General features: G+C 36.8%; 3 protein-coding genes across 3 annotated transcripts in view; 2 read left to right on the plus strand and 1 right to left on the minus strand.

Moving 5' to 3' along the window:
• The first annotated feature begins 36 nt into the window (after positions 1-36).
• LOC148173995 (PITH domain-containing protein GA19395) lies at positions 37-923 on the plus strand. Its single transcript, XM_088037684.1, has 4 exons — positions 37-219; positions 266-387; positions 434-538; positions 591-923. Exons 1-4 carry the CDS (start codon positions 37-39, stop codon positions 799-801), a joined length of 621 nt encoding a protein of 206 aa, XP_087893810.1. The 3' UTR covers positions 802-923.
• LOC148173996 (periostin) lies at positions 863-16,671 on the minus strand. The gene is made up of 5 exons (XM_088037674.1): positions 16,404-16,671; positions 3,424-3,915; positions 3,164-3,373; positions 1,765-2,250; positions 863-1,720 (listed from the first exon to the last, which is right to left on the minus strand). Exons 1-5 carry the CDS (start codon positions 16,573-16,575, stop codon positions 1,413-1,415), a joined length of 1,668 nt encoding a protein of 555 aa, XP_087893800.1. The 5' UTR covers positions 16,576-16,671; the 3' UTR covers positions 863-1,412.
• A 1,314-nt stretch (positions 16,672-17,985) lies between these two features.
• The window catches only part of LOC148173997 (uncharacterized), a 38,770-nt gene continuing 36,719 nt past the window's right edge, over positions 17,986-20,036 (plus strand). Inside the window, exon 1 of the mRNA XM_088037676.1 lies at positions 17,986-18,069. The gene's annotated coding sequence lies outside the window, so the exon portion shown is untranslated. The remainder of the gene's footprint in view (positions 18,070-20,036) is intronic.

Genomic DNA, 20,036 nt, shown 5'->3' on the forward strand with positions numbered 1-20,036 from the left:
CCCTTGCATGGGTCACGTGACCTGTCTTCAGCAAAAATGGCGCCGCATGGAAGATGCTGCGAGGGCGACCACCAACATCGCGACAGCCCCGAGATGGGGGTTGAATACAGTCTTTACACCAAAATCAACAAACATAATCTTGAATGTCTCAATGAATCCGTTGAGGGCTCCGGGAAGACAATTTTCAAACCTTGGGAGGACCGCTTGAACTTCGAAACAGTAAGTGAGGTTATGTTGTGAAAGAAAATGAAAACACAGTTTTTAGTATGTGGAGTCGGACGCCGACGAGGAACTTTTATTCAATATTCCGTTCACTGGAAATGTTAAACTGAAAGGGCTAATAATAATCGGAGAGGACTCGGACACTCACCCAGCGAAAATGAGACTGTAAGTGAGGTTATGTTTATTGTTTTCCTTATTGATGGTGATAAAGGTTTAAGAATCGGCCTTCGATGACTTTTGATGATATTGAGGCGGCGGCGGATCAGGAGTTTCAGTTACATATTGACAACCAAGGAACGCTAGAGTATGCAACTAAGTAAGTTATTTTTTTAATAGGCAATGGAAGATCACTAATTTAATTTTGATAGAATTGTGACTTTCAATAGTGTCCATCATTTAACGTTACATTTTCCGGGGAATTTTGGGGCGGACAACACCCGCATTTATTATATAGGACTTAGGGGGGAATACAGTGAGGCTCATCATCATGGGGTCACTATTTGTACATATGAATCAAGGCCAAATATGTCAGACCATAAAAACCCATTGGAGGATACTGTGGGGCATCAGATCCAATGATGGGTAAACTGTGATGTTGATAACTTATTGCTTTTTGAAAAATAAATGATTTTCTAAGGACTTGTTGTATTAAAATAACAATTGACTTTTATTTATACAAATGAATAAACATTACACTTACATGGAATGTTTTTACTATCACTAAACATGTATTTAATTTTAGTTTTTCCCAAATATAAAGCTTCTAAATACACAACATATAACTCTATTTACTAAGTAAACAGATGTCTTTTTTAAATATTAATTTTATAGAAATATAAATCAACTCGCAAAATATTTGCAAATTGTCTCTTCTAACATTCATCAGTCAGTTTTTGTTCTAGATTATACAGAGTGTCTTGTCAGGACGCGGCAGCGTCTTCCAAACACCCTGTATGCCGTCTAAAATACATAAATATTTTGACTATATACACACAGTATTGTACATCGTCTATCTAGAACCCAAAAAACGAAAAGTTCCATGTCTATATAGTCTTGAAGAAAGTAATGTTAAAAAGAGAGCTAACTACTATAAAAAATCTAATAAAACAATCACATCATTTGAAAAAATCGCAGCACACCGATTATCTGTCTTTTCCCTTAAGATTTATTCAACTAGGAACAAGATGGATTCATTTAATTGTTGCGTTCTGAGTAGTCGGTTTAACAGTTGCCGGCGTCTCGTCGGTAGTCGCTGCACCATCAGCGAAGAGCACGTCGGGTAAAGAACCTTCTCCTTCAGCTATTTCATCTGGAACCGGCTCGATTTCCGCCGCCGTCGTGAAACTGGCGACAGTTGTTGGTTTCACCGGTTCGGTACTCGTAGGAGGCAGATTGCTGACGCTGGTGAAGAGGACTTTATCGATGTAAAACATCGTCCCAAGATTGTAGACAAAAACCTCGCTTTCGACGATGGTGCCGTCGTTTACTTTAACTTTATCTAAAAAACGGAATTAGAATTAGAAAACCTCATCATACGCGCACCTTTGGTCCGTTTGATGGTGATAGTTTTATTCCCCAAAGTCGTTAACTCGGTCTCGTCCTTCAGATCCTTGTCGTACAACCGTCCCTTAACAAAGTGGTTTAGGAGTATTTGAAGTCCGTCTCCTGTCGATAGATAATTGTCGGGCATTTTATCCAACCCGAGTTCTTCAAACGCTGTATCAGTTGGTACGAAGAACGTGTATCCTGTTCCTGAGACATGCGGCGCTAAATCCGCCAAATTCAAAAACCTGGTGATGTGGGTAAACCGTTTGTCTCTTTCCAACGCTAGGAAGGCGTGCGAGAGGAACTGCGCTCCGAACCATGGAAATGCAAGCAGTGGTGGAGTTTCCTTGTCACGATGCTGTTGGTGTAATTTGGACACCACCGACTCACTGACGAAGAGAACCTCTCCAATGAACATTATATTACCTCTAGACACCGGAGTGTCACCTTTCACCACCATAGCACCATTCACGGAGAGATTTGCTGGAAAAGAAAGGTCGTTAAAGCTGGCGGAGGAGAGAAGTTGGGCACTTGCATGCATTTTAACAATTGTGAGTGTGAATGCTAACCGCACATTAAGGAGAAGTCATCAAGCACTCGGAGCGGAATTAAGAAAATTTGAAATTCGTGCCGATGGTACTCGCACGGAAGAATTCTAATTAAAGAGAGTTTACGTTTTATTTGAAACGTGAAGTTCAAAGGAATTACCATTTTATTAAACACTAACAGGAGAGTTTTGCGAAAGTTCATGGTGGCTGTAAAAATAACAATAGTCACAAGCTTTGCATGATGTCTATATAAGAATGCATTTCGGAGAAGAATACTTTTGATAAGAGAATACAAAATTTGAATCATTCTCTTGTATGTCGCGGATGTCGATCATATCAATTGTTGACATTATCAACATAGCAGGAGCAGCAAATGTATAAAAAGGAATGTTTCTCGACAGGCAAGATAAGAATAAAAACTTCTGATATCGTTAACACCGATTATATGTATTTCCTGTATTTGTTGAACTTGGGTTAATCGACTCTTTACATTTTAGCGCGCATCGGGAACTGTAATGTGTCCGTGTCGGCGCAAACAGAAGACTTCAAACATAAATTAAGCTTGCGACTGCAGCATTAGCTTGATAAATCGCCGGTACTAGTTGCAAATCAGGTCGATTGCCTCCGAACGCAGGACTGTTACAAAAAAAATGGGTTCTGAAATTTAAAATTACGAGCTCGTTGCGTCGTTCAGAAAAAGTTAGAAGTTTGGCCGAAGTCTCGGCGTGTGTCTGGTGTTGATTAGAATTGATTAAAAAAGAGAAAAACAAGAAGTCATAAGTTAAGCCGGTTAATTAGCTCTGTGGGAGGAGTTGTTGCATGCAAGTCCTCAATCGGGAAATACCTACGAGTCTTCTTAAAGAGTATCTCGCGTCCGCCCAATGTCTTGACGACCTGCCCATCCTTGATAGTGTCTTGTTTGAGCCTCCCCTTTACGAAGTGGTTGATGATGATGCTCTCCGTAAACTCCGGTACGCTGAACGGGTAAAATCCCCAATCGATCGGATGCCATCTCTGGAACGCGTGATCTGTCGGGACGAACACTGTGTACTCCTCCCCTGGAACCGACATTCTAACAATCACGTCAATAACAAACCACACCACGAACCATCTTCGAGTAGTTTCGACACGTTGGATCTAGACAGAAAATGTTGAAAAACCCGGACGCCGCTCTTGAGGAAAGAGAGCACTTCCATTACATTCTCTACGAAGGTGGTGTTGGATTGGTTTTTTGCATTTTCGGTATTGGAGAGTGTCGCGATGTCAACGAGTTTTCCCTGAGTGGTGCCGTTTTTTTTCGCTTGTTCCTCGGGGAAGAGGTAGTTGTCTAAGACCACCAACAAACCGTTGGGAACAGTCACTTTCCGCTCGATGATGTTGGCATCGTTGGCTTTTAGTTGGTCTTTTATGTGTCGAACGTGAACTGTTCGCCCTCCGAGAGTTTTAAACGAGGTGTCGTCAGTTACATTTGTCAGGTCGATGCGGGAACCGAGCACCACATGGTCCAAAAGTAGCTTCTTTACGAGCTCGGGCTGCTGCAGAAGCGTCTCTGCGCGTTTAGTTGCGGAGTTCTGGGGTGCGAGTATCGTGAATGGTTCACCTGCAAATAAAACAGTTTATAGCTTCACCTCCTACATTTTCAATTCAGAGTCATTGACGACAGCCACATTACCCTAAAATTGTCTAAACAAATTATAGCAGCACGAAGTTCGGCTGAGATTTGATTTCGCCTCGACCACACGTCCACTGTGTTCAAACTTTAGTTTCCATTAGTCGTGCAAGTCCAGACCTGTCGCGGAACTAAAACAAGACTTCCCAAGTCGTGAAATATTTGTGGGGCTTTAAAACACAAGAGCGAATCCAAACTTCCCTTTCAACTCCTCATGTATAATGCTGCTTTTTTTTTCACCCATGCATCGATTTTCCCGAAACCGACAAACTTGACACCCACTAACACGAGGCGAACAATGATAAAGCGGCGTGTAAATGTTGGAAGTTAAATGAAAAATCGTCGTATTGGGACGTTTATCGGCTTCAGTTTGGTTTTTTCCACGGGGTCAGTTGGAAAATCGGTCAGCCGCCGCCTCCAGTCTATAAAAATCCGAGCGATTGCCGTGAAATTGAGTGAACTGTCCTGGAATCTTTGTTGACGTCACCGCCGTGTCCGTTGACACCGAAAGCTCGTTCTTTCCAGATTTCGTCAGAGCCGGAATCTGGAAATCGAGTTGAAGAAAGCTTCAACTTAATCAGCTAACTGCATTAAGTGGCGTCCCCGTCGGAAGTGAAGCGTTCCTCACGTACGAACATCTTAGTAGTTTCAATTAAAAGTGGCAATTAAGATTCTGCACTAGTCCATCGCGAACGTGCTAACGTGGCTAATACCTGAGCGGAATCTTTCGCGTTTGGAAGAGCCGCGATATAATAGGAAGTCGAATGGTCGAAGGCACCCTCGTGCTTTTATTACGCAGACGATGGTGCTTGAAGCATTCTGCTGCAGAGCTCGACGAGCTTCCGATGATTTTTCAACGAGACAAGAGGCATCGCTTCGACGTTTGAACATCAATTCGCGACTAATTGGAACATTTGAAAATATAAAACGTTGCCCGCTGAAATAACACGAATTTTGCGCGTATGCGGGAATGCCGCAATACAATTTGTATCGTAAATATTGTTATGGACAAAGAATTGGATGATTCACTGGTCAAAACGAAATAATTGTAAAATGGAAAATATTTGACCGATTTGATTTCTGTCGGAAGCCGGGCCTGAATTTAGGGTCGTCGGTTACGATAACATGTTTTTCTTGTGGTTTTATTACAATACAGCACGCTGTAAATTTTTTAGCCCTAGATTGATGTCCCGCAAGTTTCCAGCCCATTGTCAGTGAATGTAATATTCCCGAATTATCCCCGCGTGAGTAAGTAATCCCATTTGCACACTTAATGCGTTAATAAAATTAATTACTCCAACATGTGGAAAAGCAATCGAAAACCGTACAGAACTTCATATAAATACGCGTCATTCTAGAAAACAAATTCGCCCTCGCTCGTGAAACCAACTGACGTAATTAAAACATTCCAGAGATCCATTTCCACAATTTAACAAAAGATGGCTAACGCGCTGATCCTAACTGACACCGTTTATTGTCAGATTTTCCATTTTCCTGAACGTAGATGTACTAAAGTTAATTTCGTTTGGAAATTCCGGTCGCGAAAAATTGCCGATGTTTTCAGTTGTGACGACGTGATAACGGCGACAAGATATATTTGACAAGCCTCGGACAACAAGTGGAAATAATATCCCGACTTTGAGGTCGATCAAATTGCAAAGGGGAGGGCCTCGACTTTAATTTTCTGTTCTTTCAAACGATGTTAACATTTCTGAGACGGCAATGAAAAAAGCCATTGTAAAAGACGCATTGACCTGATAATTCTTTTTCGTCCCTTGGATATTGAGATACAATATCGCCTGAATCGGTCGTAAAATAACGAAAATATTCGGGGACCACTCCGGGCTCCGGTTTAATCATGTTTCGGCAGCAATTATTTTTCGGGACGTGTCTATAAAAATGCACGAAACGAAGGGACACAAAAGGACATTTTCAGAACCTGGCTCTGCAAATGATTGATGAGAAGTTATGAATGTCACAATTTCATTTTGGGCGTAATACGGGCCAGGGCAGGCAGCGAAGATTAATCACACGTTTTAATGTAGAAAATATAACAGACACACATACTTTGAATGTGATATGCAGTCCGGAAAGTTTTCTAAAAAAGCCATTTTTGGATGGTAGTAAAATATAATTTCGTTACTCTTTATCTCGGATTTCTTTGAATTTTAAATTGTTCCTGTATTTTCGTGACCTCCTTTATATCGCAGGAATAAAGCGAGTTTATCGCCCGGACTTTGCACCAAATCCAGTGTAACTGGAACATTTGACATCTCCTGTTATAAAGAGATCAAATCTATATTTCCCATTTTTCATTCACCATCTGCCTATTGTCGAGGTGTTTTATTTTTCTTCCTCGTGCGCCTTGTTCCGCATTTTCGCGACGCATTGTTTCATGTTTCGCTCGTTCATCGTCGTTATTTTAAATTTGTGCGAAATTCTTCGCAGCCGACTGGAATTTTCGCGTATCCTGGTAATTTTCCGGGAATTTTTGCCACATATTAAACGGATTCCCGGACCGAGACGTGACTAGAGAGAATCACGACCCACGAACAAAACGCCACAATACTCCAGCAAAGCTTGTCATTTGTTCAACGACATAATTGATCCAGCATGACCATCGTTTTGGCCCTTTTTGTTCTTCCCTAATTCTGTCGAAGCAAAAAATTGCTGACCGGTCCTGTTATAATGGACTGGAGGAATGCAGACGAAGACGGGACTCATAATTGAAAAGTGTTCGAGTGATTGATGATCAGACGGCGAGCAACTCCACGTTTTGTAATTACAATCTTGGAAAAAATTGCGAGAATTTATCATAGCGGATTGCGGGTAATCTCGCCGTGTTGCAGCGGAAAAAATGCCGCCACTTAATAATGGGTGGGGGCGGCGCGAAGGGATTAAATAATGCGGTTTGCTACTGGTTAGTATCATTCTGCGAAGGGCGGAAATGCGAATTTCGCGATCAGCACCGGAAAATGAATTCGAAAAAATCTTGAAATATTTTTTTTTCATTAAAACAAAATAATCTGACCGAGTTTTCTGTTTACACAAAAAGTGAAGGGTTCTGTTTACGTTTCAATCACCAATGATGTCATCATTCCGTTTTCCACATTTCGGCCCAATCATCTATCATGAATTCGAGTCAAGTTTTTGCTTCATGACTAATTCCGTGGCACCCATAATCTAAAGTACCATCGATAAATGATTCACCGCTAATTACGCAAAAATTCCTCGGAACTTCCCGTACTACCAGTTCTTTTAAATTCATGCAAGATCGCATCATGCGAACTCGAAACGTAAATAAAGATGATGCATCGCAAATGTCCTTCATGAAACGGGAAAGTCGAAATTGTCAGTTTGTAATGACCCGCTTTCGTTGCAGTAATTACCGTTCGGACATTTTTAATGATAACGTAAAGTTTGTATTGACCGGTACTGTCGTCCTAAATGCTCACGGACTCGGCACCCTTTTTCTTTTTGTCTTGTGCCAGCGCCACGTCTTAATTCCTTTGGATTCCCTCGAGGATGTGCCCGATTTCTTCTTGATCGTAATAATAAATTTTATCTTATGTAAACAGTAAAAAATTTACCACTCTCGGAGGAATCGTTTCCTGATTACGCGCGAGAGATAATTCATCATTAATTATTAATTTCAGAGGAGGGTAACGTTGGAATAATTAAACCTTGTGCCCTTGGGATTCGTCGACTTCTTTATGAAGCAACCATCATAAACAACGAGCCGATTTTCGCATTTTCGGAAGAATTTAGGACCACGATAATTTAAAAAGCTTTGTTCCAATTTTAAAATAGTTTGTCCTGTGGGACATGACTTTTTGTTCAACTTCTCTAACAGCTTCTGTTGTTTTATTGTTTTGCTTTAAGTTCTATCATTAACGCGCTTCTGATAATGGAAAAACATTTTAAAAGCAAATAAATGCCTTTGAACAATGATAGGTTTCCAGTTATACTTACAAATTAATTATAGCTTAACAGGCTTATTCAATCATGCAAGGTAAAATGTAAGTACATACTTGTTAAAGCGTCAAACAATTTTAACTTCATACGATTTAAATTGAAAGTAGCAAATAGTTCGTTGTTCCGAACGGCAGTTTTACGACGTGACGTTATGAATTCGTTTCCAACTGCTAGAACCTTTGGACAACATGCGTAGATTTATTTCCACTTATCGAAAGTTTTTTTCGAGTCAAGCGAGGAAATTAAAGTTCTAGTAAGCAGGAGACATGTATTTTAAGGAATTTTATTCTCTCGAGGACAGAATTTAAAAATGAACATCGTGTATTACATACAACTCCAGAAATTCCTCACGGATCCACTATTTACGTTTCATATCGCTACGTTTCATAAATTTTTATGTGATTCATGGCTCCGAAAGAGTAACCGATGGAAATGCGGAATTTCCTTACAGAAAAATCGCATTAGTTAAATTTCAAAAAAATCCACGAATAGAACACCCCAATTCCGGGCAATTACATGTCTAGACTTAAAGTCCGGCTTTTATAGTCTGAGATGCACTAAAAACCCAACTATCTCTCCTCGACCACTGACCCAAAGAACCAATCAATTTTCCGCTTGTGTGAACCCGCCCTAACTTTTGTCTTAGCCACATTAGAATTCCGCATGTACGAGTGTCGGCTTCATTAAGACGTCAAGCATTAGTATCTTATTTTAACGAAAACAGCAACAAACTCTCCGGAAGAAGCTTTCTCACCGACATTAGAATTAGCTTCCGGTTGGAAAAGAAATAAAGTTTGGTGTTATCTGATGCTTGAGAAGTAAATACGGAATCTTGTTACAAGGAAAATGGAAATAAACGTGGAACTTAATTTTCGAATGGCAAGCTTAAATATTTTCAGAGGGGATGGGGTTGAATATTTCATAAATATCGATCGGGTGGGGGAAATCGTCCCTTTACCGGAAAAATATGAATATTTTATTTCAGTGGTTTTAATTTGTAAATCGAGGACGAAGTCTTGGTTTGCTTTAGGGTTGTTTACAAAGAAGCCGGGGAATCCCTGAAATGCGGCGTTAATTATCCAACACTAACCCCTGTAGTTCAAAATTAATGACCGGTTTATTCATTTATAGGGTTGTAAAGACTGCAGTTTTTAGTGGTCAAGACAACAAATTACCATTCGACTGGTTTAATTTTGTCTCAAATGTCACTGTTTTATGAATACTTTGTTTGTTTAAACAAAATAAAATAATTTTATTTCCCATACTGTGTTTACTTTTACGTTCGCAACAACCAATAATAAATCAAAAAGTTTCCACCATTATTGCAGTCAACCGTATTCTAACTTGTATTACAAATAGTCGTTATAGGGAATTTTCTTCTAAAGAAGTTCTCTGAGACATTTTTTAAACGTGTCTTTATTGTATTTATTTTTATCAAGATTTTGCCTGAATATGCCTTTTTTGGCCTCTTGAATTGTAAAGCATATTTTTACGCTGTCAGTACCGAAAAGCTGCAGAATGCGGCAAAAAAGTCAGATTACACCGCTCAGGGGCATTTAAAAGGAAAGCAACCTTTACCACAACAAAGATATACACCAAAGTATTATTTACACAAGTTGTTTCGTTATTTAAGATGAGTTTTACACCTTAAAAATTCTTAAAAAAAATAGAATCATTTTTATTGGTGGCGAAATTTATTAAATGTTTCGAAAATTGCAAGTGACGTCGTCAAACACTTGTCACATGTGTCCAATCAACATTTTAAACACAGTTTTAGATGGTTTGGTGGCCAAAAAGCGTTTTACAATTCCCGTACTGGAAGAATTTTACGTCTCTCCAGCAAATGCCGCCAGCGATTCCGACCAAATTGTTTTGGTCGTCAAAGTCATTTGATTGTTATAAAGTGTAAAGCACCCTTTATGTACTTCATTATTACTGTCACTTTTGACAAAATTGATTGAAATTTGCACGTCAAATTGACATTAATGCACAGATTACATACACGCAAATATTTAAAAATGTCAATAATTTGGCCGCGACTGTTTGCAATTCAATAGAATTATTTTTTCGGTATAAAAAATGTTAACTTTGAAATAATTTTTCTTCTGTTCCTACCTGTTTTTATCTTATTGCAAATTAGTTTATTCGTTCTTAATTTATTGGAGTACAAGTGGAATATAATATGCAAAAAATAGTTATTAGAATAGTAAAATAAAAAAAAATTAATAAAAAATTAATACATTTCGAAATAGATTTTTTTTAATTTGTCTAGACAATTGGCATATTTGAAGACTTCGCAACAAAGATAATAACCCTCTCAAATGTCATGTTGCAGCGTTAAAACTACTAAAATTGCAGATCTTAATGAGATTTTTTTTAACCACATGACATCAACATTACAAGAAAACAAAGTCATTAAAAATTATAAAATGTTAAAAAGACATCAAAATTGACATAATTACATGAAGTAAATTGAATCTAAAAGGAAAATTTAGCTTTTAGCTAGTGCTTTCAGTTCCTTGCCCTCCAGAGGCGTAGTACGAACATAGAATTAAATATTAACTTTGTAAATTGTAAATTGCATCAAAATGTACACTACCGCTCAAAAGTATTTGCCCACTTAAAAATATTATTAATTCTTTTGCGATTTCGCGGATATTTCTGCTGATTCTGTGATAAGCGATAATCATTGCACGCGTTTCCACACCTAACTTAACTTTCTTCACCATTTCTGTACAAAACGTCACAAATTTTTTGAGAAAAACTTGAAAAACAATAAACTTCCGCAACCACAAATGAAAGAAGTTTTGTTGTCAAACACCTTCACGATATTAAAAAAACGGTAAACGTCAATCAACACTTTCATTTTTACATGTATAGGCTGATAGATTGTAAAAATATGTGAAACGAAAACTTTTTCAAAATTTCTAAAAGTAGATAAAAAAAATTAAAAAAATGATATTTTCTAAAACATCAAAAAAAGAAAAAAATTGCTGTTAGCATCAATGAAGTATATAAACATGAAAACAAAAAACGCCAAACAAAAGCGGAAGAAAGAAATTATTTTGGAGTTACTTAAAAAAATGTTAGTGGGCAAATACTTTTGAACGGGAGTGTACATGTAGGAACTAGACAAAACAATATTGGCAATTTCTGACTGTTGAATTCAGGTGGAGGTAATTAAATAGTTTTAAAATTTCAGAATTTATTATCCAACTCTGTAGATTTTATTTAACCTGAATAACCTGCTTTATTACGCCCACTGAGTTTAATGAGCTTTTAAGAAGTTTTATGATTAATGACAAATCTTCAGAGTTCTGAATTTTTAATTTATGATTTATTTCCGAATCTGCTCGAAAGATCGTCCGTTCTTCGATGTCTAATCGTGGCTATAAATAAATTAGTTATAAAAGCAAATTTCGTTTTTATAGTGTCGTAAGCACAAATGAAGCTCTCTCAGCGAAATTGCAGCAAATGTCCACGGTTTATGGTAGAAATAATATTAGCTGAAATAAAACCACATTGTTTCGGTGTCCGAGCAAGTTTCTTTTAGTTATTAGAATGTCCATATGGTAATTGCACGACCTCCGTTGACCACACAACCGTTAATCCGCGTACAACATAGACGTAACAATAATAGTAATTACTGTTCAATAACTAGAAAGCCAAGAATTTCGATCAGTGCGTTGACTCCTCTCGGCGCGCATCAAGATCCTCGTAAAAATCATCGCTTAATTGAAAACATTTCCACTTGTTGCAACCGAATTCCTGCTAGACGTAATAGCAAAAATTTCCGCCCTTTTACGTCGCCCTAAGGCATATTACCTCATTACGTAGATAAAGCAGGTATTAACGCAACTAATTAACATCGCACAGAGTAGCTATAAGTTAAAGCTTGCGCAACGACTCCTTTTAATTAAATTAATCTGTTCTTGTTCCAACAGTGGAGCTGTTTATCCGCGGCGGTTTGAGTGCAATATTTGTTGTACTTACGTAATGTAATAAATATTGTGGAAAAGGACAGTGTCTGGCTTTGATAGGACTATGTACAGCAATGACTTACAGCTGATCTCTTAACGGATTAAATTAAAACTTCCTGGTGCTCTTCGGGCTGACTGAACCAAGATGAGATGATTGATTGTGCTCGTGGAAGCGTTCAAACTCTTGTTGAAGTTGTTGATTAATTCATCGAAAAAGAACACTTTGAGATTTGTTCGAATCTCTGCCGATGCTAGATAACAACATTGTAGTTCGTTGCGAAGATATTTTTTCCCGTGCAATTAAAGGTGCAATTTCAACTTTGCAAACTTTCTTTGATCTTTGTCCCGGGAATTTGCATTTAAAATGTTTGTATATGAAAACTAGGAGTGTCTTAAATTGAAAGGCTCAGATTAATTCCCATCGTTTAATAAGAGAATTGTTGCTATCGGCGAAACGGAAAATGTAACAAGCATTCAGGGAGTTGGAATTGTACGGAAACAATTGTAAGTTTGGTCCTCGCGAAGTATAACAGGAGATAAATTTCGTATTAAAGTCGCTCGACTGTGAATTATTGACAGTACAGTGTAGTTAAACGTTGGCTGAGAATGTCGATACGAATTTATTAGAGTTAAGTAGCCATCTTTTGTCTTTATGGAGGGTGGAGACCAGATAAAAAAAGAAAAATGGGAAAATGTTAAGTTTTTTTTACAAACGTGTGGTCTTTGTAATTCTGTTAAAAATAAGTTGGAAAAAGTGAATTTATGTCAGAAGTTAAAAGGTCGAAGAAACTTCATTTCAATTTAAAATTCTTGTTGTTGGGTAGACAATTTATTGAATTGCTTCTGCAAACACTACTCAGCTCTAAAAATTCTTACCGTGAACGGAATTCGTCTTAAAAAGAGCCAAAAGATGTACGATTTGTAGGTATTTTCTCGACTGCAATATCCTCATCTATAATTGGGGCAAATAGAACTGTCTTCGATATTTATAGAAGCGCTAAATTGTATTCACGACAAATTTCAGTGCAAGCTTTTCGGCTGAAGAAGAAAATTAACATTTTGCTGCCGTTTTTCCTATAATGCATAAGAAATATTCCGGTAAATTTTTTTTGAACAAAAATAAAAAAAATAAGCTCCACTAATAACAGGAGCAATTTGACTTGAATATAGCAGTTTGTTTGAATCTACACAGAATCTAAGAATCTCAGAACTTTCAAATTTCAAATTTCAAAGTTTCTGATTATGCTAGTAAAAACTAGAAATCTAGAAAACTAGAAAAAATTGCTTGGAGATCCTAAAAACCTGAAATGTTGAGAAACTGAAAATTAAGAAAATAATAAAAATAATAAACTGAAATTTTTTTGTAAAATCTGTAATTTAGACAGTACAATTTTGAAAGTTTCTTTTTTTTCTAATTTACTTATGAATTGTGTAAAATTACACCTTGTATTTCCAGAAGTTTTAACTTAAAAAAAAAAACAATTTAGAGACGGATAATTTATTTAAAACTGGTCAAATTAGAAAATTTTACAGATTTTTGCGTTTCGGACACATTAAAATTTCGTATTCTAAAAAAATTGTATATGTAGTTTCATAATTTAAAATCCTAAAAAAAATATCTTGAGGAATTGTAAAATATAAAAATTATAAAAAATCCACACTGCACTGGTTTTTACTTCCAAGATACGAAAATGAAAGTGCGAATTTTTCCATTTACCACGATGTAAATAAATGATCACAAATGAGAACACTCACCACCAAAAAGTTTTTCGCGCATTTGAAAATGAAGTTTATCGCTTTGTCATGTTTGTAAACTCTCTGACATTGATGATTTGATGCAAAATGGAAGTAAAATATTTGTTTGTAACAGACATAAATACACCCAGGCTGACGTTGAAACCTTTGCAAATATAAACAGATTTCATATTACCCAACAAATGGAATTTGAAAAACTTTAGTTTTAACGATTTTAAAGAGAATCTAATGGAAAGTTATTTTTCATTCCTCAAAAAAAATAGAAAGAAATAAAGAACTCTAATGAAAGGAGAAGATTCCTTTTGCATTTTCTCTTATTTATTTATGTACATAATTTTCTGTAGTCATAGGGCTTGTTTAAATACAGAATTCTGGAAAGTTTTAACACATATCAACGTCCTCAAATTTGAATAAATCAAGATATTGTGCATCCTCTGTAAAGATAATTACAAAGAAAACACAAGTCAAAGGATATGATGATATGAATAAAAACACTCAAAATACATCTCACGCAAGAGAAAGCAACCGCAGAATATCTGAAATAATTATCTGGTATAGTGACAAAGCAACTTTGTAACTTCATTCCCACAACACTTGGTTATTTCTAGTCTTAAATGAAAAACTTAAAAATCGCTAAAGAGACAATCTGTGGCTCGTAAATGTGTGGAAAGACAACTGTACTTTAATTAAAAATTTTCATTGGACGTAAAACACGGAATGTACCACAAGAAAATTATTGTTCTACCACACATTTTAACACCACCACAAGTGGTAATTACAACAATTGTTCTTGTTATTAAATAAAATGTGACGCATTCCTTTTGCGATTATTCAACTTAATCAGATTAGAAATCACATTAAAGCGCCTCTGGTCGTAACTTTAGGTTCACTTACGAACAAAACCAACAACAAAAGTTTGTAAGAGCGTGTGCTTTCAAAATCTTCACTTCCTCGCGATAATTATTATTCGCAGAGTATTCAAAGTTTATAAGAGGTGCGAAGATGGGTCTTAACTTCTTTACACAGAAATGCACTTCTTGGAGATAAGACGCATTGCGACCAAAAGTTTTCCTTTCATCTATATCGGGGGGCAATCAGTGATTAAAAGGAAACCAACGCGTTATCAAATTTTCCTTCCAATTATTTGTGTTTTCGTTCCGTGATGATTTGAAAATGGAACTGATTTACTGGTTAAATCATAGAAGTTGATAAAGGGATCCAGGTAAGACATTAAGAGGATTAAACTTGGAAGTAATAGTACGAATATTTCAATAAAACGATTGTTCCGACAGGCTGCTTCGTTCAATGCAGCGTCTGTAGAGAAGTTCATTATTTTCGAAAAATTCAAGTGTCACATGTAAATTTCCGCACGCGGACGAATTACTTTTAAAATTGCTCCTTTCATAATACTTGCAGAATAGTAAAGTGTTGACACGCGAAATTAAATTTTAAATTCACCTCATCCATCCTAGGTTGAGGGGTTGTTGACTTTTGTATGCATTTTAAATAAAATTTGCGGGCCGAAACCCTTGAGTTGCGACAATATATTAAACATGCACATGGAAATGATTTATACGTCGTAGCTTCTGGAGCCGGAAAGATTTGCTCTTCGGAATTTCGAATTTAAGGGGTGCGGAAATAAATACTGACAGGTTAATGTACCAGAAAGATGGGGTAAAAGTTGGAAAGGGGAAAATTAAAGAAAAGTTAGAAATGAAGAGAAATATGTGGTGGAACCATTTGGGGATTCTTTTTGAAAAAAAAGGAAAAATTTGCATGTCTTTGATTAAAAAACAATTTAGGTCTTGACGGAAGTTGGGAGACTAAATTTCGTCGGAAAAATGTTCGGACTAATTTTGCCACTTTTATATTTTTATATTATTTTTGCTTCGATGGCAACTCAAACACACATGGTAAGTTTACTGGAACGGGAAATTTCATGAATGTTTCTCGAAAAGTCACGAGGAGACCCTCACCTTTCACTCTCGCTCACATTAGCCGTCGAAACCTTTGACCTGTTGAAGGAAATTACCCGAGAAACATCGTCATGGTAAGAAAACTGGAAGATTTAAATGTTTTCTGTTGGTGAAAAAAAAAAAGAAATCGGAATCTAAAGTCCATCTCGACAGATTTGATGTGACTGCCGTATTCCAATTTCTGAGGAGGTAATAAGAAAGTTTAAAAGAATTATCAAATTGTCAAAAAGAGTGACAGACTCAATTTTTGGAAAAATCTCGTACAATTTTCAATTTTTTTTTTTGGAAAAGTGTCTGATCGGTCATCGAAAATATCTTAATTAATAAACATGTAACTGTGTTGTATAAATATTGAAAACAATCGCAAGTCTAATTGGGTCTTAAAAAATTAAACTTCATTTTATTTCTACCCAACTTCAACTAGTTTCAGTTAGTTTGCGGCAAACCAAGTTTGGTTACCCGTACAACTTCGTACATATTTTTTTTATTATAAATTTGATTTTTTTTTAAATTTTATCCCAGCACAATGGGAGTTCGGGTTAGGGCGCTAATTCCGCAATAAAGCCTTCCGTCGCCGGTGAATGAAATTTCGCCTCCAAGGTCATCCGCTCAATCTCGTCAAGAAACCGCATTTGAATATAATACGTAATCAATTATTTAAATATTTGCACCGGAAGCAGACAATTTCCCCAAAAAAGGTCCAATTTTACCAATCAACGCGCCAATTACCGACCTGACGTCTTGACATCCTCGTTGTTGAACACCAACCACAAGGAGAAGAAGTGGTCCACCCCCAAATTGGCGGTGAGTTGGCCATCAATGCCGGAGGTGTCCGGGAGTTGAAGAAGAGCGTCGCAGGCGGCGGCGAACGCGGCCAGCAGGAACAGCAGGAAGCCGGTCGGCATCACAACTGGCGCGAGTTTGACGTAGTGTAAAACGCGATGTTACGGTGACGGCGCACCATAACACACTGCGATGGGGAGTCGAGAGACGACGGAGGACCCAACGCGCAACAATCGATCCAAAGCAGAGGCGGTGGAACACCTTCGCTATGGATGTGTACATGCAGTCACACGCAGGCCACGGAGACGACCATCTCTTTTTTTGTTTATTCGCGCCATTTAATGGACGGTTATTGGGTAATCACGCGTGCATCCGAATGCAGGGAATGTGTCGACACAAACGGCATTTGCATGGATGAGAATGGCGCACAAGACAAATTTACGGCCAGCAGGAAATATTGCCTGTCTGTAGTTTGCAGGATTGCGGCTACTGAAAAATTGGCGATGGTCGCTTCTAACTCTTGTTAACAATACCAAACTTTATCTCACATGGACATTACTTAATCTCAACTAACTACGATTGTGGTAGCCACTGGTCCGTTTGCTCGGTTTCCTTCATCTGGGGAATTGGACAAGACATAATTTTAGACTAAAATGCTCTGATTTGAATGCATTGGTCACCTACAATTCCGGAAGCAATTTACTTACATTCGGGAACATCACTTCCCTTTCATCCTACTTTTAAGACATGTTTTCCGATAGGTGCTGATCTTTCAATGTAGAGGAGACATCTCAATTTTTGTTTGGTCAAATATGACTAATTATGACAAAGATCTGAATCACTATAAAATAATAAAATTGCAAACAATGTCGACTACTTATGCAACATCAGAGATTCTAGCGAGCGAAGCGAATTAAGCTCCGGTTCGGAAACATGACGTTCGTGTAAAAATTTGTCGTTGGAAAAGCTCTTCCAAGCTGATCCATCTATTGCGAGCGAAAAAAGTGAAGTTGTAGAATTCTTCTAAAAACTACAAAAATAAAAGATCCTATTTAAATTCTTTTTTTTTTTCTTGAGACGGACAGTCAGATTTATAAGCTTAATCACAAATGACGACAATGATGTGTTTCCTATGTAACAAAATTTGGAATTTTTATGACGTGGTCATGATGTATCTTGAATATCAAATTAGAAATCTTACTAATTTGGCAGACTATTTAGTCTAATATGATTTTGCATTTTGTTATGTAAGAATGACAATAAAAATAAACAACTTACAACTTTTTTTGCACCAAAAAAGCAGATTTTTTAGCGTGTACGAAATTTTATGGTAATTTATAAGACTTATTATTATTTTGACACGTTGGCAACCCTTTTTTCTATTTTATCAATAAAAACTGTGATGTCAGTAGAACAACTAGCATAAGTAATTAGAGTTTAGACTACATTCTAAACTTCAATGCTTGTACGGTTTTTTTATAAAACTTGTTTTAGCCAAAGGAAATTTCAACACAATTTTTTTCATTACGTAGATTATTTATGTTGTGGTTGACTCGAATATTATGTTTACTACCGTTTTGAATTAATTGCACGTAAAATTGTATCTACATATTTTGGTAAGTAGTTTTTCTATGAATCATTTTCGGTGTATTTACTGGACACGCACAGAAAATCCTAATAAATAATAAGTCCGCAAGGTTGTTCAACTTTTACATTAAAGATTCATTGTTGCTAACAAAGTAATACATATACAGACTCGACAATCCAATTTCTTAAAAACAGTTCGACAATGAATTGTGTATAATTTTCTGAAAATCAATAATGATAATTTTTTTAATTACTCTCGCTGTAAGGACTGGTACGTTTTAGAATTATTCATATATCTCTATGTATGGCTTGGTTTCAAGGAAATATGACACACGACAAACTAGTTTTGATCAATTTTTAAATCACGTATCACACTAAAGACATTTAATTTTAAATTGAATCTTCCCAAAACTCTAAATTCCCGCTTGATATAATTTTATGTGACTTTTGAAATGGTTGTACAAAACTAATAAAACTTTAAACAGACATGCGCGAATTTAATTTACCTAATTAAAAATATAATAGAAGCAGTCATGCATATCGATTTAATTCGCTATTAAATTGTGTACAAAAAGTGGGAATCACATTTTTAATAAAAAATTCTCGGACTTCTTGCTTTCCTGCTACCACTAACCTGCTTCGCAGGACAGAAGTTCAAGGTTTAGTAATCAAAGTTTACGATCCGATACGAGCCCATAAATCGACGCAATGACTTCTTCCATTCGAATGCTGGAAGATTTTAAAACCGCCACTGCTGCACCTGACTAGATATTTCCATATAAGAGATAACTTTTCATGGTTTTATACACTCGTTCTGGAAAAAATCATCAAAGTTTTAAAACTGTTCCCGTGTTTGGCCTAGTCACCTGCTTGTTTTCAAACTTGCAGGATTTTTATGGTTTGGCACGGGGGAAAAATAATTGAAAATAATTCTGTGGTTTGAGGGAAAATTTCGTTTTTTCTGTCACCCGGTTTTTATTTGGTTGAAAATCTTTCAACGCGTAGTAAATCCCATCTGTGGCGAAACATCAAACTGTAGCAATTGGCCAGAACAAAAACTGTAAAAGTTGTGTGAAAATGGTCTCCATAAAGTATAGTAAGTGCCCATTACGACATACATCGCATGGAGCGCATCCATTTAGGAAAAATTCAGCTGTAATGGCAGACAAACTGTTAACACAGTAAAGTTTCCAGTTTAATGAATACAAACAGTTCTGGCTAATGGAAAACAACGACAAACCATTCCGATTGGAAAATCATCATCACCGGTATCGCACTCTGAGAACACTTTTTAGTGACCCTTTTTATAACCGCAATTACTTCAAACCGCTCGGGATTTCGTAATTGCACGATTTCAGCATTTTCACAGTATAATTTAAAAGTTGAAAATTGTTAAACCAAGGTTTCGGCAAAATAAACAAAGATTTCGTTTAGTAAGCGTTTTCTCCAGTCGTGTCTTTCACCGCAAAGAACAAACAGGTGAGTCGATCCATTGCAATATGAATAATTAAAAATTGGATGAAAATGACGCACTTAGTGTTTGCTCTGTTCGAAGCTTTCGAGAGCTTTTTCAAAGCTATTGATCACGTTCAACAATGGCCAGAGTCGCCAGCGAATTTTTTTAATTAAAATTTCATATATCGGGAGCTTTAAGCTACAGCTTTGAGCGGTATAATCGGAATTTCGTTGATAAAAAATGATCATCTTGCCTTTCAAACCGACATAACTCGTCTCTTTCTAATATCACAAAGATCCCCTCGAAAAATATTTTCTTTCATGTGTGGTCAAGTGGGCTGTTCCCTGTTTTTCCCCTCTTGTCATCTTTAATAACCTGCAACATTTTCGTTCGCCGGAAAGGGATGCAGATAAACATCCCAAAAATCTCATAAAATTTATAAAGGCTCGCCGTCCGTTTTCTTATTGTTTTACATTTTTACTCCTGAAATATTGGGGCGATTATAAGGGACGGACATGGAAGAAAACGGATATCGACGAA

The sequence above is a fragment of the Gnatocerus cornutus genome, chromosome 5 (genome assembly GCF_029298725.1).
Source record: "Gnatocerus cornutus isolate USDA-ARS CGAHR chromosome 5, icGnaCorn1.1, whole genome shotgun sequence".
Taxonomy (NCBI): domain Eukaryota; kingdom Metazoa; phylum Arthropoda; class Insecta; order Coleoptera; family Tenebrionidae; genus Gnatocerus; species Gnatocerus cornutus.